Genomic DNA, 15,962 nt, shown 5'->3' with positions numbered 1-15,962 from the left:
AACTGGCAACTGAGTGTATTTAATAATAAAGTATCCCTGATGCTGACAGCTGCAATATGTAGGCTGGAATGATTGAAACATGAGACGAAAAATCTTTCCTGGTGCCTTAAATCATACAAAGAAAGCACAGATCCTCAAAACCTTACTCTTATCTATTATAAACAAAACTATATTTTTGTTGAAGTGTGTGAGGACAAAATACATCTAAGCTACGTACATTCTTGCCACAATATTATACACATGCTTGTGTGTAACTTTCACAGCTATGCTCTGTTTTCATTTACCATATCTCATTTTCTCTTTTTCCTGTTGTTGTCATGTTTGTTGGTTTCTTTTTGATGTGAACATCTAAGAGGCCTCCTGCTCCTCGGTGTAAGTAAAGGTTATATATAAGATCATTTTCTCTCGTGTTAATTTAGCCACTTTTCATCAATCAAAACACCATATTTGCAAGCCATGCTTGACGACGAAAGAGCCCTGCAAACTGATCTGCAATTTACAAGCAACAATCATTCGTGACACTGTCGCCACATTCAATCTGCGTGAGAGCGCCGCAGCTGGGAAATCACTTTTGTGAAACCTACTTCATCAGGACTGTGTCGGGAGGTTTCATCAGGTCTGATTGACACCAGCCTGCTAACAAAAGCAAACAACAGCATAACCGTCTCCCATTCTGACTCACAGCAACGTTTGAATGGCTTTTTATTCGGATGTGTGTAATGGAAAGAAAAACAAAGACAGATATACACAGAAACTTGGAAAAATAGAACATTTAATTTTAGAAAAAGTCAAAAAATGTTTGTAGGTGTGACAGCAAGTGCAAAGACTTACAGTGATTTATATAAAACAAAGAACATAATCAAGAGCATATCATGAAAACATGCAATGATGTGGATGTGAAAAACAGAATTATCAGTAAAACAGAAAAAGTGTACAACTTCGATAAAAACAGTGAAACAATCTTACGAGTGATCATTGATGCACCACTTATTTTCTGGTGGTCTTCAGTTTGTAAACATGGCAGCAGAAACTGGTGTTCTTTTGTTCAATATGAACAATTGTGTCTTTGTCAAAGAACACCTCGTGTCGATAAGTCTGAAACAAAAGATAACGGCACCCATGAATCTCTACACAGACTACTCAGCCTGACCTTGGCATATTCATGTGAAGTTACTGACCTCATCCCAAGGTTCGACCAGATCAACCCTCCGCTGCAGCTCTCCGCTCTGGTTGTCATGCAGTCGGATGTGAGCTTTTCCTTCTCCCTCCTCGCCGTCAGTTATCACGAGGGCCAAAAGGTCAAGCTCGTCTTCGTATTCCAGCATTCGGAAGGACTGCAACATCAAAAGGCTGTTGCTGTAAGTCCTGTTAATTATCAGTATCCTCAGAAGTTTTTTGTTCTGCCTTCAGGTGGTTTCATTGAACCCCTTAGTGTAAAAATGCAGAAGCATGCTTGAGACATGATCAGTACTCAGTTACAGATGCACATTTCTAACAATATCCAACAATGATATGCTCCGAGGAAATCTGGTAGCACAATTCAAAGTACTGAAGGCATCGAGATCCCTACTCTAATGTTCTGTGCTTTATATAACATGAGATACTTCAAAAGACCGAACGCTTGATGTGATGTTTGAAATCCAGCATCCTCACTCATTCACCCTTTATTACTTTACATGTAAATGTTGTTCTCAGTATATTAGCTGACTTTGATTAAATACATATAAAAACGCCCCTGGAAATGTTCTATTATGTATCAAAATATTCAGAGGCCTAAAAACTTAGTTTTTTTCCCCTCTAGCAAATCCCATGAAAAGACTCAAAATGGTCTGATCCTAAGACCGTTTTTTTTTTTTAATTTGTAGATAGAGATTCAATAACAGGGATGGATATGCACGCAAAGCTGTGGCAAAATTTTACCAATATGGTATGTTAAATATGTTTTGTATGTCTGTTAGTGAAACTCAATGTATAATTAAAAAAAAGATGTCCTAAAGGTATGACTTGGGTCTATTTTCAGCCACTGATCGTCTGCTCGGGTGAGAATTTAATCCAAGGTGGGAATGACTAAAAATAAAATACTGTCCATGTTTGTCATAAAAGAATCAGGCCAGTGCAGTGATGTGACTTATTTGTGTAATTTCAATAGTTTTAGGACAAAATAAAGGACCTACTTTGATCACTGAATACACAGGCAATACTAGGATCAAACCATTTATTTGAGTCTTCTGGTGGGATTTGCTCACGGAAATAAAAAACATTATAATTGGTTATATTTAACCAATACACAACACTGCTTTTCCTTTTCGGCTTTCTTGGTATGACATAATCCACACACATTTTGTCTGTGTAATTTTCTTGCACCCCACCGTGTGCTGGTACATTTTAAGCTCCAACTTCTAAAAGTGTAATCATGTCGGTACCTCTTGACACGGGTCATCGTCCAGCTGATGAAATCTCCTTTTCACTGTTCGGCCTGATGAGGTGACAGTGACTTGTGCTGTGGGCTGCAGTAGAAGGAAAGCAGAAACAATATATTTTCTGAGATTATGAAAATACATGCATGTTCCATCCCTACGCTACAGAGATTAGAAACTTTGAGCCTCAGCTCTAGTTAGCCTGGGTTATTGAATGGGAGAAACATGTAATATTTGCTTATGTTAGCTGATTAATAACAAACTAAATCTGTGCTGTAAGGCTCTGAAGCACTTACTTCATTTCGCTGGGTTGACATTGAGAAATCCTTGACTACCTTTGCTGGCAAAGCACTGTTCAGTTCACCAAGGATTTTTAGAACACTTAGGTAAAAGGGAAAAAAAAACCCATTACAATCAAACTGTGTGCACATGCAAATAATGACGATACTGCTGCCCTACAGTTCATTTAAATGTTATGTAAATGTTGACTGAAGCGCTCACTTTATAGTGGTAGGTCCAACATGGATGATTCTTCCTGAGTCATCAGGGTGGAAGAAAATCCTGTCACTTTCAAGAGAGCAGCAGTTCATGTTCTGTATTCCATCTGTTGCCTAAATTCACAAAAATACAAAACAATGTACGAATTCAATAAGTGCACATTATTAATTAGCTACATAGCAACTTTGAGGTTTACTTTTGCAGTTTTTAAAAAAACTCAAAAGAAAATCATATTGTTGAATCATCACTTGACTGAAACCGTATTTTTATGGAGTGTCCAAACCTCATGTGAAAGGGTTGAATAGCATCAAACACTACATGTCTTAAAGAACTATTTGAGCCACTTTCCCAATGAATCCAATGCCACTTTACTAACATCTCCATGCAGAGATTGTTTTAAAATATGCAGTTATTCCTGTTTCTTGAATATTAGCACATTTTGCTCCTCTTTTCCCCTGGCTATTCATTCCACCTTCCAGTTTATCCATTCAAAATGAGTAGAAACAAATGATTTCCTTAAAGTAGTAGCAGCTCAGAAAGACCTTAACCTGTCCCTTTCAGTGATACTCAACCCAAAAATGACTGTAAGTGTAGCTTAACTGTAATGTTGACTAAATGTGATTGTGAAACATGCTGCTTTGGAGCTTAAAGATGAACTATAGTATTGTTTAACACTTGATGAATAAATTTTAAGTTTAATAAGATTTCTACTAATAATGTCTCCTGCTAACTAATTCAAAAAACAATTGTGCACATGTATTTTCCTTTAACTCTACTGTGCAAAATCTTTACAAGTGACAACAGCTGGTGCTTAAAAGGGATGTGACCGTCTCTACTGAAAAAAAAAAAAGAGTAGTGTCATCAAAAACAAAATCCATAGTAATCTAGCAAAAATACAGAGAAGCCTGTTTTGCAGATGGAGCTAAGCTCAGGACAAGAGTAGTTCTTTAGGGTTTGAACAGTGATTATAGGTTTTGTTCAGTTCTGCTCCGTCCAACAGCTGAATGCAAAGACTGTCAAAAACATTTGTGGCCCTTCTTACCCTGACACTTTCAATGGACCCTGAACAATTTGACAGTAGTTAAATTTATCCCACAACAGGATTGGGGCTATTTATCTACTCTGCACTCAGATTTACACTCGGGGTAGACCGATCACAGCCTACGGATACATTAAATGCACTGCTTTGCGTCTCTCCATCTGTAATCATTCTATGGTCTCAGCAACGTCTTTCTAGCAGAGACAGAACTTGCAAAGACTGAACAAGAAACACAAATGGTCTAGCCTAGCCGCGCTAGACAACCCACGGCAACGAATTTAATTCTCTGCCAGGGTGGGTCTAGTTACCCTCGGTAAGCCTCAAGGTTGGATGCTCCTAAAACTGGCCGACGAATCACCATGAAGTGTAGAGTCAGAAGGCGGGCGTAACTAAGTGACGACAGAGGCGCGACGATTCTGACAGAAACAACCGGAAACAACTAGCCTACCCGCGCTAGACAACCCACGGCAACGGATTTAATTCTCTGCCAGGATCGACAACAAAAACAACAACAGTCGTTGAGCTCCATTAGCACCGACTCTGAATAATCTTTCTGTTAACATGTCAGAAAAAAAGGGCTCAGTTTCAGAGTTGAGTAGATTTGCAAGAATCAGAACTTCCATGCAAAAGTAAAAAACAAATCACAGTTTGGATTATTCACTTCAGCTCTTTAGATTTTGAGAGTTTGCAAATAAAAATCCCAATAAATCTCAACTGTGTCCATACCTCTATAACTACAACAGAAATGGTGAGAAAGAAACAGCTGAGTAAAGAAGCAAGAGTACAGATACAAATACCTGAAAATATTGTCACAATAATCGTGTTTATTTTATTGCAAAGTATACCAATGAAACTATGATTTTTTTTTTTTTGCACAAATCTGATCTTGCTTCCAAACTTTTGGCCTCTAATGCATACTGACTCCAAATATTGATTATTGGTCTTGATTGTCAACAATCTGCATCAATATTGGCCCTAAAAAACCCATCTTAGTCGATCCCTAATGTCCACTCCAACTGAAATGTGACGTTATAGTGAAAAGGATTGTTTGAATATACCATAGTGCTGTCCTTGAGTGAACAGATGTGGTGAGTCCCTTTGTGACGTTTATGTGGTGGTGTGTAGATGTAGTGCCAGGGGTAGCCTCCAATCTGCACCCCGTTGTTAGAGCATGACACCTCGAAAAGCACCGGAAGGCAATCTGTGCAATAAGAAAAAAAAAAAAGAGAGAACCTTCAGCTTATTTTATTTTTTGCTCACAAGATGTGGCAATTAGTTAAAACAAATCTTTAACACAAAGACACAACAGGTCCAGACTTAAAAAACAGACTCACCTGTGATCTGAATATTTAGTGGAATACCAAATGGAGCGTCTCCCACTGTTTTGTTTCCAAGTAGTGCACTCTGCTTTCCAAGTGTTAACTTCTCTGTCAAGTACTGAAACAAGAAAAATACTGTTCAGATTGACAAAAATGAAGAAGCAAGATATACGAGAAACATAATAAAAGGCTAAATATGTAAGTATTTACAGCTGCAGTTTTTTTTTGAACAAATGCATTTTGGATCCAATGACTATATTAATATGCGGCCTTCAACACTGTTTAGCAAGCTCAGGATTAACTCATGCAAACCTTTTGGACAATGTGCTCAAAGCTGTACAGCTTCACTGACTTGTTGCTGTAAGACACTGCAAGGACACCTTGAGACAGCACAACATCAGTAACACCGTTTCCAAATGCCTGAAAGAAAAGCATGTGCACTTATATTTACATATGACATCCATAAAGCACACTTAAAAAACCTGAATGAAAAACATATCTGCAGACCTTTTTGTTGATCTCCAAAATGCCCACAATTTCCAAGGGGAAAACATTAAAAATGGCCAGGTGCATCACTGTGTTCTGAATGATACCTGCCTGTGGATTAACAAAAGCAAATGTTAAAATCCTTACATCACTTTAACACATGAGAGATCCTTTGGTAGTGGTAGTAGTAAAATGATGCTGTTGTTCAATTAATCAATTCAAATCAGACAGTTTCAAAGTAAACTGCCAAGGTTCACAGGTTCTAGTTCCTCCTCAAATATAATGATTTACTGATTCCAGTGATTTTCTTATGATTGTAAACAGAATGTATCGGGTTTAGGACTGTTGGTAAGCCAAAACATGAAATTAGACAACATCATCTTAAGACCTGGGAGGCTATAAAATTTAAATGAAAAATATCATGAAGACTAACAATCAGTGTATCTAAAGCATAGCAGAAAGGCTGACCAATAATAAGGGTCACAATTTTTGACTAGTGACAGCTCAGTTATTCAAGTAATTACACTATATTATATTTATTTCAAATTTTAATTGTATAAAAATATGTACAGCAAGATCCTAGATTTTAATACTGTTTATAAACCGTATTGTCTCTCTCCATTATGGCAAATATATTATGACAAAACAAATTCCATTTACCTGTCTAGCTAAGGGTGTTTCTTTCTTTTGAACAGATTTGACATAAAATATCTCTTGAGAAACATCCCAGCCAAGATATCTACAAAACAACAACATGCTGAAAAGTTAGTATGTCTTTTGGAATAAACAAAAACTGATAATTACATTAGTAATCTCTAAGCATACAAAATTTAGAGCCATGAAAATATACCTGAACTTATAGTCTGGAGACAGGTAAACCCTCTGCAGCTCTTTTCCTGTTTCAGCTGAAAGGCGATATAGCCAGTTGTTGGCCGTCAAAGCCAAAAGGCTGGATTTATGATCAGAGGGACAAGGTAATGTTTTGTCCTGAGGGGAAAAAAGACAGGGTTTTCCTAACATCTGTAAGATCAACAATAAGAGATTTACAAACTCGAACTTTGAAAAAAGTAGTTCTGTTCTACTTACAAGTGAACTCTGACACAGCAAGGCATCTTCAATTTTCTCTTGTTTGGACCTCTGAGGTAATTTGTACAAACTTTGAGGCTCAGCATGAACACTGAAATTACAAGATGTAATTATTTGTGTGTCAAGGTGTAAACAATTTATTTTTCTACTTTCAGTATTATTAAGCATAGCGTTACGTGAACACTACAAAATATGCATTTTCTCATATTTGGTTGTAGGTCCTTGGACACTCACCTGGTTCTCTGTTTATACATCTCTGTTTGCAACTGCCATCAGTTTATAAAGCAAAATAATATGGTATAATGGATCTTACACGTGTGTCATGATACTATGGACGATACTACAAAATGTACCAAAGCTTACTTTTCCATGTGTATTTATACAGTAAACTTTATGCTTCTGTCTTCACACTACTTGAATTAACAAGATTGCTTTAACCCTGTAAGACTCAAATATAGAAAAAAACATGAGCAAAAAAATCTCTCTCTCACTCTCTCTTTCTCTATATATATGTATACATATATATATATATATATATATATACATACATACATAAACAAATATAGAAAAAATAGGTAAATGGCCTGCATCTCCTAGTCTAGACAGTGTCCATCCATATTTTGATTTCTTTATAGATGGATAAAAATGGTTTATTATGTGACTTGTGTATGTCTATTTTGCTGTAACTCTGATGTATTACTTAATATTGTATATATGTTAAAGACTGATATCAATATAAAGTGAATTCTCTATACTCACCAACTGTAGCACTTTTGGTAGTTTTCAAAGTATATTTTACCATTCTCGTACATTATTTGGGATTTTGAGGTCTTGCTCCAAACTTTAATGAAAGTCCTATTTTCCTACAATGTGGTAAAAATACTGACTTTAGTCACAGATTGATTGAAAGTAGTCAGAGCGAATATTTAACAACATTGTGCCTTCCATTACCTGGAGGAGGATTCCTCTCAGGACCTTCATACTGTGTCTCATCAGAGTCCCAGCGTCATGGATCCCTCTACTCCTGCAGCTCAGCAGCTCAGCCGCGTTCACGCTTCTCTTTCTCCGGTATGGCGCCATCAGCAGGTGGCTCTTTCTTCTACAAGACCATGTCAATTGAGAACACGCTGAGGTGAACCCGACAGCACATCCACAGTCAGGTAGGGACGGGACGGGACGGGACGGGTTTCCAGTCCGGTGATTTTACTTCTGCTTACTAAGCTCCATGTTTCCGACGCTTCTCTCTTTAACTGTGGCTCTGGCTAACATTAAAAGTTAACGGCTAGCATAACTTAGCAATGCTGGGCTCAAAAAGCTTACTATGTCCCCAGCTTTATTCAGAATTAGTACATGTCCTGTTTATTCTCTGATGAGTTGCCCAGAGGAAAGAAAAACAAGTGCAATCGGCAGTCACAGTGTTAAAGTGGTGGATATTACCGTCGCATTTCGGTCGATGTTGTGCTGTTAGTTAGCCACTAATGCTAGCACCTCTCCCGCTCCATGTTTTCACAAGCGTCTTCTTCTACGGAGGAATTGGAGGCACACGAACTCTAGCGCCCCCCTTCGATCGGTAGAGCGCTGACCTTAGATGTACAAACCACCCCATTTTATGTTAGCCTTTTTGACAATGTTGGTAAAAGTAAAAAGAATGATAAACTTTACTTCATTTGCACTTTTCAGAACTGTAGTTAGAGGTGCTTTATAAAACATTATAATATGCAAAGCAATAAAAAGTTACAAAGCATCAAAAGAAGATGATGAATTGTCAGGGAGCTTCTGCTTGACCATCTCTGATTTGCTTAAAACTTTTATAATAAAATTCCGATATTCAAAATGGTATTTATGGAATTGTATTTGAATGTATCGAGTACATTCCAAGATAATTTTCTTTTTTAAAAGTTGCCGGTTGACATAGTTCCAGCATATTTTTTGCAAATTGAACTTTCAGGCTATGTTTGGATGATCTCAGTGACTATTGAAGATTAAAGCCTGAAAATTTCATCCCTCATCGTGCCCTTTTTGATTCAGAATCTGCAATAACGGATAAGTAGATCAAAAATTCTCTAGACATGGCTGAGTTAAAATATGAATGAGATGTTTAATAGAAAAAAATTACCACTAAAGCAGTAGTAAATATATGTCAAAGTATGGACATTTCTTACTAGAACAATACCACTATCCCAACAGATCTATGTATTTGATCATGATTATATTATGCTGAAGTCTCCTCCTAACCAAGGTCTTAAAAGGAAAAATGCCCAAATATCAAAAATATGCATATTTCTTAGCTGTATTTGAGGAAACATATTAAATTACCAGAGCTCTGGTTTACTGGGATTAGGGTATTTATCATCATTTTTGTTCTTGTGGTACAACTTGTAATACCTGCTGAGCTACAAAGGCTAATTGAAAATAACAGTTTTTTTCTTTCTTTTGATCAAATATTTCATATCATAAAGTATTTTATGTTTTGCTTTGTATTATTATACAACTACACATGGTTTAGATTTTTTTTTAAGTTATTTATTTATTTATTTATTTATTTATTTATTTGTTAATATGATCTCATGCTCAGATGGGACTTTCCATTTCTGCTTCATTAAAAAAAAAAAAAAAAAAAAATATATATATATATATATATATATATATATATATTAACTCACCACTTAGGTTTAGGTTTGGACTAAGGTAAGGACGGAGACTCACAGAATTTACTTTGAATCCTTGGAAAAATAAAAACACCTGAATCAATATTTCTGTCTCTACTTTTTATTTTTTGATCTTCTTATTTCAGAAGACATTATCATCCTAAAATGACCTTATACTCTGTTATTCTCTGCTATTTAAAAAAAATATCATACTGCAATAAAACATGATATTGAAGCTACATTTGCTTGTTGAATGCTTCACTGTTATTTCCGTATACCATTGTGATTTCTTTTGGTAGGTGTCCCTAGGTTTAAATGTCCTTCAGCTTTGTATTACTGGAAAAAATCAGAAGTGAGGAGAACAATTCAGAAGTCTGGCTAAAGATGGTCCTGTAACAGTTACGTAAATTCTGAAATTAAACATTTCAAAGGATCCACATCTCATAGCAGTCAAGGATGCAAGGTGCTCTTATTGTTGTATTTTAGTCTTGTGTTAATTCACCAGAACCTCCTTGTCAAAAAGCATCTTCAATGTATTATCTTCAGACAAAAAAAACACAAAACATTAGTTTGTGTTTTTTTTTAAATAGCTGCTTGTTTATTCACTGTGTGACAATGAAATACAACATGATCAACTACATAAAGAACACAAAAATTGTAAATTATGCTCTTGAAATTCTATTTAATATATTGTTCTGTGTTGTCTTTGTTCTATATAGTTTACTAATCATTTATGTTTGACTGTGTATTTTTAAATTGCAAATTCTTTCTCGTCATTACTTTGTTAGCATTAAACAGCTACTGCCCCAATGAGTCTTATGTATCCACAGGTGTACTGTGTTGACTATATTCAACTCTTGTTCTTTAACAGACTAAATGCATAAACTGCAGAGCTTCTCAGTGGCCAAACTGGTTACAGATTTCATCAGACTGTCCGTGAGATTAAAGAGCTCTGGAGGAAGACCTTCAGCTCCCCTGGGTTCACGGATTCTGACCAATCCTGATGACGTCTTTAAACACAACATGTGGTTAGTGATGTAATAGTAAAAACATTTAAAATGCTGATGTTTACAGATGTTTTTTGGAGAGAATTTTCTCAGAATTTCAGGGAAGGTGTGCCCACTTTTATAGATAGAAAATGTGAGTCAGTGTAGTCAAATGGAAATAATTAACATTCAACAGTTGCTGCAGTAATGCTCTTTATGTATTAGGGATCATGTTGAGTGGACAGAGGAGGACGAAGAAAACGCACGGAAGAAGGCACAAGAAAACTCCAGTGAACAGCATCCTTTAAAGGAACAAGGCAAGAATGCATTCTCACAGTGTATTTCAACATATTAAAAAAGTTTTAATTGGGATTATGTAGAAACAACATGGTAAACATCTTCCTGTTTCTTCTCAACCATTCAGGTAAATTCGACACGGAAGCTGGTCAGTACTGGGACAGGTTTTATGAGATGCACCAGGATAAGTTCTTCAAAGATCGCAGGTGGCTGTTTTTAGAATTCCCAGAACTGCTTCCTTCAGGTGCAGAAGATCCAGACTCAAACACGTGTCAGAGTCATCAGCAAGCAACAATCCCATTACAGAGCGCATCGAGTATGAACACAGAGACCAGACACAATCAACACATCGATCACCACAACAGAAATACGAACACTTTTCACTTTCAGGAGTTCTGTCAAGAAGCAGCACAAGAAACAACTACAGCTGACACACAGACTTCTACTTTTCCTGGACAGCATGCATCATTCAGGCTCTTGGAGGTTTTAAAAATGCTTTATTTAATCTTTTTTATCTTACAGTTGTGATGTTAAATAACTGTACTGACAAATTTGCTTTGGCTTTTCTTCTCTTCACAGGTTGGATGTGGAGTTGGTAACAGTGTGTTTCCCATTGTTAATAAACTCAAGTGAGTAAATGTATTTTACAAATTAAAATATAATGATTTTTTTTAAAGTTTAACATTTTATTGTCATGGGTTACATAGTGGCTTGGTGGTTAGCACTTTCACCGTGCAGCTAGAAGATCCCTGATTCGCGCTTGTCCTTCGTGGGATCTTTCTGCATGGAGTTTGCATGTTCTCCCTGTGCATGCGTGGGTTTTCTTCGGCTTCTCCGGCTTGTTCCCACGATCCAAAAACATGCTCAGGTTAATTGGTAACTCTAAATTGTCCGTAGCTCTGAATGCGAGTGTGATTGTTTGTCTGTATGACTGTTGTTGACTGAGTAGAGAACATGCATGTAGCACACTTAGTGGGAATTTCTCTGAGGTATTCATGGTCAGCCTCACATTACAATAAAGCCTGGATTATACTTTAAAATGGGCAAAGTTGCCATTTAACACATTTCACTTTCAATTTCTACTTTTTGTTTCATAGTTCAGTGTGTATTTGTAACCATCTCCTTGAAAGGAGGAGGATTCCTACATCATGCATGCACAGTTAGTCTTCTTGGCATCCAAAAATTAGAGACAATTTTTCAAAATATGCGTTGTTGCAAAACTGCTTCATCAGTGTTTCACCACTGCTGATTGACTGATTGATTTCTTTATTTTCGTGTCCTGCCCACAAGCATCCCCAGCTCTCATAGATTTACGAGACACCAATATACCAGCATTGCAGCAATACATTCAAAACACACATTCTGCTGCTGCTCAGTTCTCAGACAAAATATGTTGCCTTTTTTTGTCCCCGGCTTGGCAAAGAAATTCTACTATGAAATAGTTTCCCCTTCTAAAACATAACTCACATTTTTCATGGTCATCCAACCAAAAAGAAATCAGAACAAACAGAGGACATCTTCCTGAAAAACACTTCTGTGATATCTTCATATACAGGACAGTAAAACATAAAATGAACCTCATTCTTCATACACACAGGGATCTCTGTCTTTTGCTTAATTTATACTTCACATAATGTTCCATGCTCTATCTGTCCTTTATAAGACCATAAGTTAAAAATTTTGGTTTATACCGAATATCATCATCATATCAGACCATTTTTCTCTAAACCTAAGAAACATATCACTCCTTATCTCCTGAACAAGTAACCTATTATGAAAAATACAAGATGAGTTGTTCAAATGAAATAAAGATTTTAGCTCATTAGCCCAGGGGTAACAATTGGAGACGCCCCAGTTAAATATCTTTTTTGTGATTCTTTGATTGGACATCTTCACTAGTCTATTCCAAAGGCTAAGTATTTGGCATTTATGTCTGATATTTGGAGGTTCCCATCCCATATCTCCAGTAATGGCCAAAACTGTACTCTATGATGCACTGTATTACCACGTGTATATTCCCAGAAGGCCCAAACACCAAAAACACAGTCAGACAGCGGACAAACACATGAATTGTATAGTTGTGTTTAAGTATGGAATCTGAGATTACCACAGTGCTTAACTTTGTTCAGTACAGATCCCAGAGCTCTGTCTGCTGACTGAGCTAAAACATCAAGAGCTTCCTTAAATGTCATTGGCAGTATATGACAGCACTTTTGGACCAAAATTAAAATAGCTGAACTTCTCTCTGACGATTTTCTCCTGAAATGTACTATTTATGTTTTGTCATTACTAAGTTGGTTTTTCTATTTCACAGAGAAACTGACTCATTTTTGTACTGCTGTGACTTCTCTCCTCGCGCCATTCAGCTGGTGAAGGTAAGAATTTGCAAGATCAGTGCAAAATGCAAAATGCAGTGGTTGTGTCTTATTAACAGTTTGAGTTAATCTGTAGATCCGTGAGGACTTTGTCTCCAAATGAGGCACAGGCAAAACAAACTAGCATCAAATGAAAACCCCTCAGTCGTATATATATCCTATTATGACACATGTAGTAGTAGTTTCATTAATGCACAAGAGATGACATTGTCACATGTGAAAATTGTGCCATTTTTAGTGTATTTTCTTGATTAAGTCAATTGATACTGATTGATTGAAGAGGAAGAAATACATATAGTAATGGTATATCTAAAATACATGCGTCAGAAATAAATACTTAATGACAATGTAAATTTTTTTTTTTTTAAATGCACTTACATAGACATTTCTACATTATCTACCTTACTTGATAATTCCTTCTAATATTATAAGAAAAGGTATGTAGCTTATGTTTTGCTATGGCAACTAGTTTTTAATAATATACTGCATGTTTCCATTTTAACCTGACTTAAAGTGCATCCAAAATTACATTCCCCCTGAAACAGTTAAGTCACATCATGAAGGATATGATAAAGAGGTGATTGCAAGAGAGGAGATGAATAAGATTTCTTTAAAAACCTGTGAAATGTCAAAATGGAATTATATTATAAAGGGAAACACAATATAAACACTAAACAGTAAATTAAGTATGGATATGAGCAAATTTGGCAGTTTACTTTCTGTGTTAATGACACTCTTGTGAATGTAGCCTAATTTCTGTGCCTCTCTTAGGACCACCCAGACTACGATGACTCTGTGTGTCACGCCTTTGTCCATGACATTTGCGAGGAGATGGCCTCCTTTCCCTTTCCGGCTGAGAGCCTGGACATTATTCTGGCAGTCTTTGTGCTCTCCTCCATTCATCCAGAGCGGTAGGTGAAGGTTAGAGCACAAAGATGGGAGAGCCTGATGTCATTTATCACCCTCCAGCCCTTCCCCCCTTCCACAACCCCAATAACACTCCCAACACACCCTCACATTCCCAGGGCTTTGTCTGAATGTCACCACAAAACCCAAATATAAATCTAAATGCAAACTGTGCAATATATCAGCTGTTTTAATTTTTAGAAATGCACTTTTTAACATTGCATATTCAAAACATTTCAGCCTGCAATACTTGGTTAATTTAGCTGTTTGTTGCGTGTCTGTGAACATATTCCAATATAGTCATTAACACATTTTGTCCTTGGTTGCTTCGATCTTCATTCGCTGCAAACCTAATATGTTACATTATTGGTCCATTAATTGATATTTTATTGGCAGAGTGCAGGGAGTTGTGAACCGACTATCCACGTACCTGAAACACGGAGGGATATTCCTCTTCCGTGATTATGGGAGATACGACTTCTCACAACTTAGGTTTAAGAAGGGTGAGTGGACAAATATTGCCGTTCTACTGAGATGATTTGTTCTCGATTCTGTATACCTTTATGTGTGTGTTTGTGCTTATGGGTAGGTTTTTTTTGGCAATTTTTATCTACTCATTTAACCTTCTTTCATCAGGACGGTGCTTATCAGAGAATTTCTACACTCGTGGAGATGGAACCTGTGTATATTTCTTCACAAAAGGTATTTTCACTTCTCTATATGATCTGCATTTTTGTTTTCTGCATGAAGTAAATAGATTTTGACAGGTGTATAGCTATTTTTCGGACACAAGACAATTTCAGGGTTTTAGGGATGTGGTGGAAAATTACATTTTGTATTGGTGAAATATTTTATACATGTGAATTCATTCTAGTTCTTTTCAGATTTAGTATATTTAACCTTGACTACATTTTGACCAATAAATAGCAAAATATTCTTGTAATTTCCCAAACAAAATTGTGCTCCCAACTGTTAGTCATGTCTAAAAATGTACAAACAATGTGATTGTACAATTGATAGTTATAATATTAATTCCTGAAAATATAAAAGATTCCACTTTTATGCCACTTTTTTCAAACTTGTAGCAAATAAACACTTGTATAAAGAACAACTTGCCACTAAGACAATATTCATAAATCCAAACAAATACAACAATTTCAAGAGTTTACATTAAAATTCACAGTTTTTTGGGTGAATTGAAGTCAGAATGATCTTTTTTTGTGTGTGTTTTTTTTACTTTGTTTTAACAGAAGAGATTCATGATTTATTTTCCAAAGCTGGACTGGAAGAAATTCAGAATCTGGAGGACAAACGACTACAAGTGAACCGAGGAAAGAAAGTTGTAATGCGACGAGTTTGGATTCAGAGCAAGTACAGAAAATCATATCCACATGCCTCATCTTAACACCCTGTCATTCACAGCTTTATTTAAAGTCTATTGTGTGTGTGTGTGTATATATATATATGTATGCACAGCAGCAAAACTCTGCAATAAAATTTTGAAATATGTTATCAACAGAAGTGTTGTTTGGTTTTATATGTGACTGTGTTAATATTTAGATATGAGGATATACTGTAGACTATAGTAAAGGGTTCAAAATCCTAAATGAATTATTAAAAAAATGAAATTATGTACACTTTATGTTTGTATTCCAGGGGGTTGTGGTACAGTTTTATATATAAAATGAAATTATGTAAACATTTGTTATAGACTGTGAATCAGACAAAATCATGAAATGTTAAATGTAAATAGTACCATAATGTAGACACATTTTTTGACTAAATTAATATCTTAGAATGTTGAGTTTTGTTGAAGCAAAGTTTTGACAACGATTTTTTTAAATGTAACTTACTAAGCAGAAATTATGACTATGTTTATTGTGATTAGATCTAAATAAATAGTTT

At 36.0% G+C, this 15,962-nt stretch overlaps 2 protein-coding genes across 2 annotated transcripts; one reads left to right on the top strand and one right to left on the bottom strand.

Moving 5' to 3' along the window:
- Nucleotides 1-755: 755 nt before the first annotated feature.
- Nucleotides 756-7,936, bottom strand: dcaf17 (ddb1 and cul4 associated factor 17). The gene is made up of 14 exons (XM_022213227.2): nt 7,797-7,936; nt 7,605-7,708; nt 6,846-6,936; nt 6,610-6,746; nt 6,420-6,498; nt 5,781-5,870; nt 5,586-5,693; nt 5,289-5,391; nt 5,013-5,155; nt 2,919-3,028; nt 2,714-2,798; nt 2,424-2,507; nt 1,179-1,334; nt 756-1,095 (listed from the first exon to the last, which is right to left on the bottom strand). The coding sequence occupies exons 1-14, from the start codon at nt 7,923-7,925 to the stop codon at nt 988-990; spliced, it is 1,527 nt and encodes a 508-aa protein (XP_022068919.2). The 5' UTR covers nt 7,926-7,936; the 3' UTR covers nt 756-987.
- On the top strand, nt 7,888-15,573 carry mettl8 (methyltransferase 8, methylcytidine). The gene is made up of 10 exons (XM_022213228.2): nt 7,888-8,005; nt 10,365-10,521; nt 10,705-10,796; nt 10,904-11,259; nt 11,356-11,405; nt 13,091-13,151; nt 13,923-14,062; nt 14,454-14,560; nt 14,694-14,759; nt 15,308-15,573. The coding sequence occupies exons 2-10, from the start codon at nt 10,370-10,372 to the stop codon at nt 15,460-15,462; spliced, it is 1,179 nt and encodes a 392-aa protein (XP_022068920.1). The 5' UTR covers nt 7,888-8,005; nt 10,365-10,369; the 3' UTR covers nt 15,463-15,573.
- Nucleotides 15,574-15,962: the final 389 nt, after the last annotated feature.

Source organism: Acanthochromis polyacanthus, chromosome 14 (genome assembly GCF_021347895.1).
Source record: "Acanthochromis polyacanthus isolate Apoly-LR-REF ecotype Palm Island chromosome 14, KAUST_Apoly_ChrSc, whole genome shotgun sequence".
In the NCBI taxonomy this organism is placed as follows: domain Eukaryota; kingdom Metazoa; phylum Chordata; class Actinopteri; family Pomacentridae; genus Acanthochromis; species Acanthochromis polyacanthus.
Note: the sequence above shows the minus strand (reverse complement) of the source record. Positions and strands in the feature narration are given on the sequence as shown.

Excerpts from the sequence above, each read along its gene's own strand:
- dcaf17 (XM_022213227.2), bottom strand. The coding sequence starts at position 7,925 with ATGGCGCCATACCGGAGAAAGAGAAGCGTGAACGCGGCTGAGCTGCTG. Across the intron at positions 5,392-5,585 it reads TTGAGCACATTGTCCAAAAG|TACTTGACAGAGAAGTTAAC; the intron begins GTTTGCATGAGT and ends TTCTTGTTTCAG. Across the intron at positions 2,799-2,918 it reads GTTGGACCTACCACTATAAA|TGTTCTAAAAATCCTTGGTG; the intron begins GTGAGCGCTTCA and ends CTTTTACCTAAG.
- mettl8 (XM_022213228.2), top strand. The coding sequence starts at position 10,370 with ATGCATAAACTGCAGAGCTTCTCAGTGGCCAAACTGGTTACAGATTTC. Across the intron at positions 11,260-11,355 it reads CATCATTCAGGCTCTTGGAG|GTTGGATGTGGAGTTGGTAA; the intron begins GTTTTAAAAATG and ends TTCTCTTCACAG. Across the intron at positions 14,760-15,307 it reads TGTATATTTCTTCACAAAAG|AAGAGATTCATGATTTATTT; the intron begins GTATTTTCACTT and ends TTGTTTTAACAG.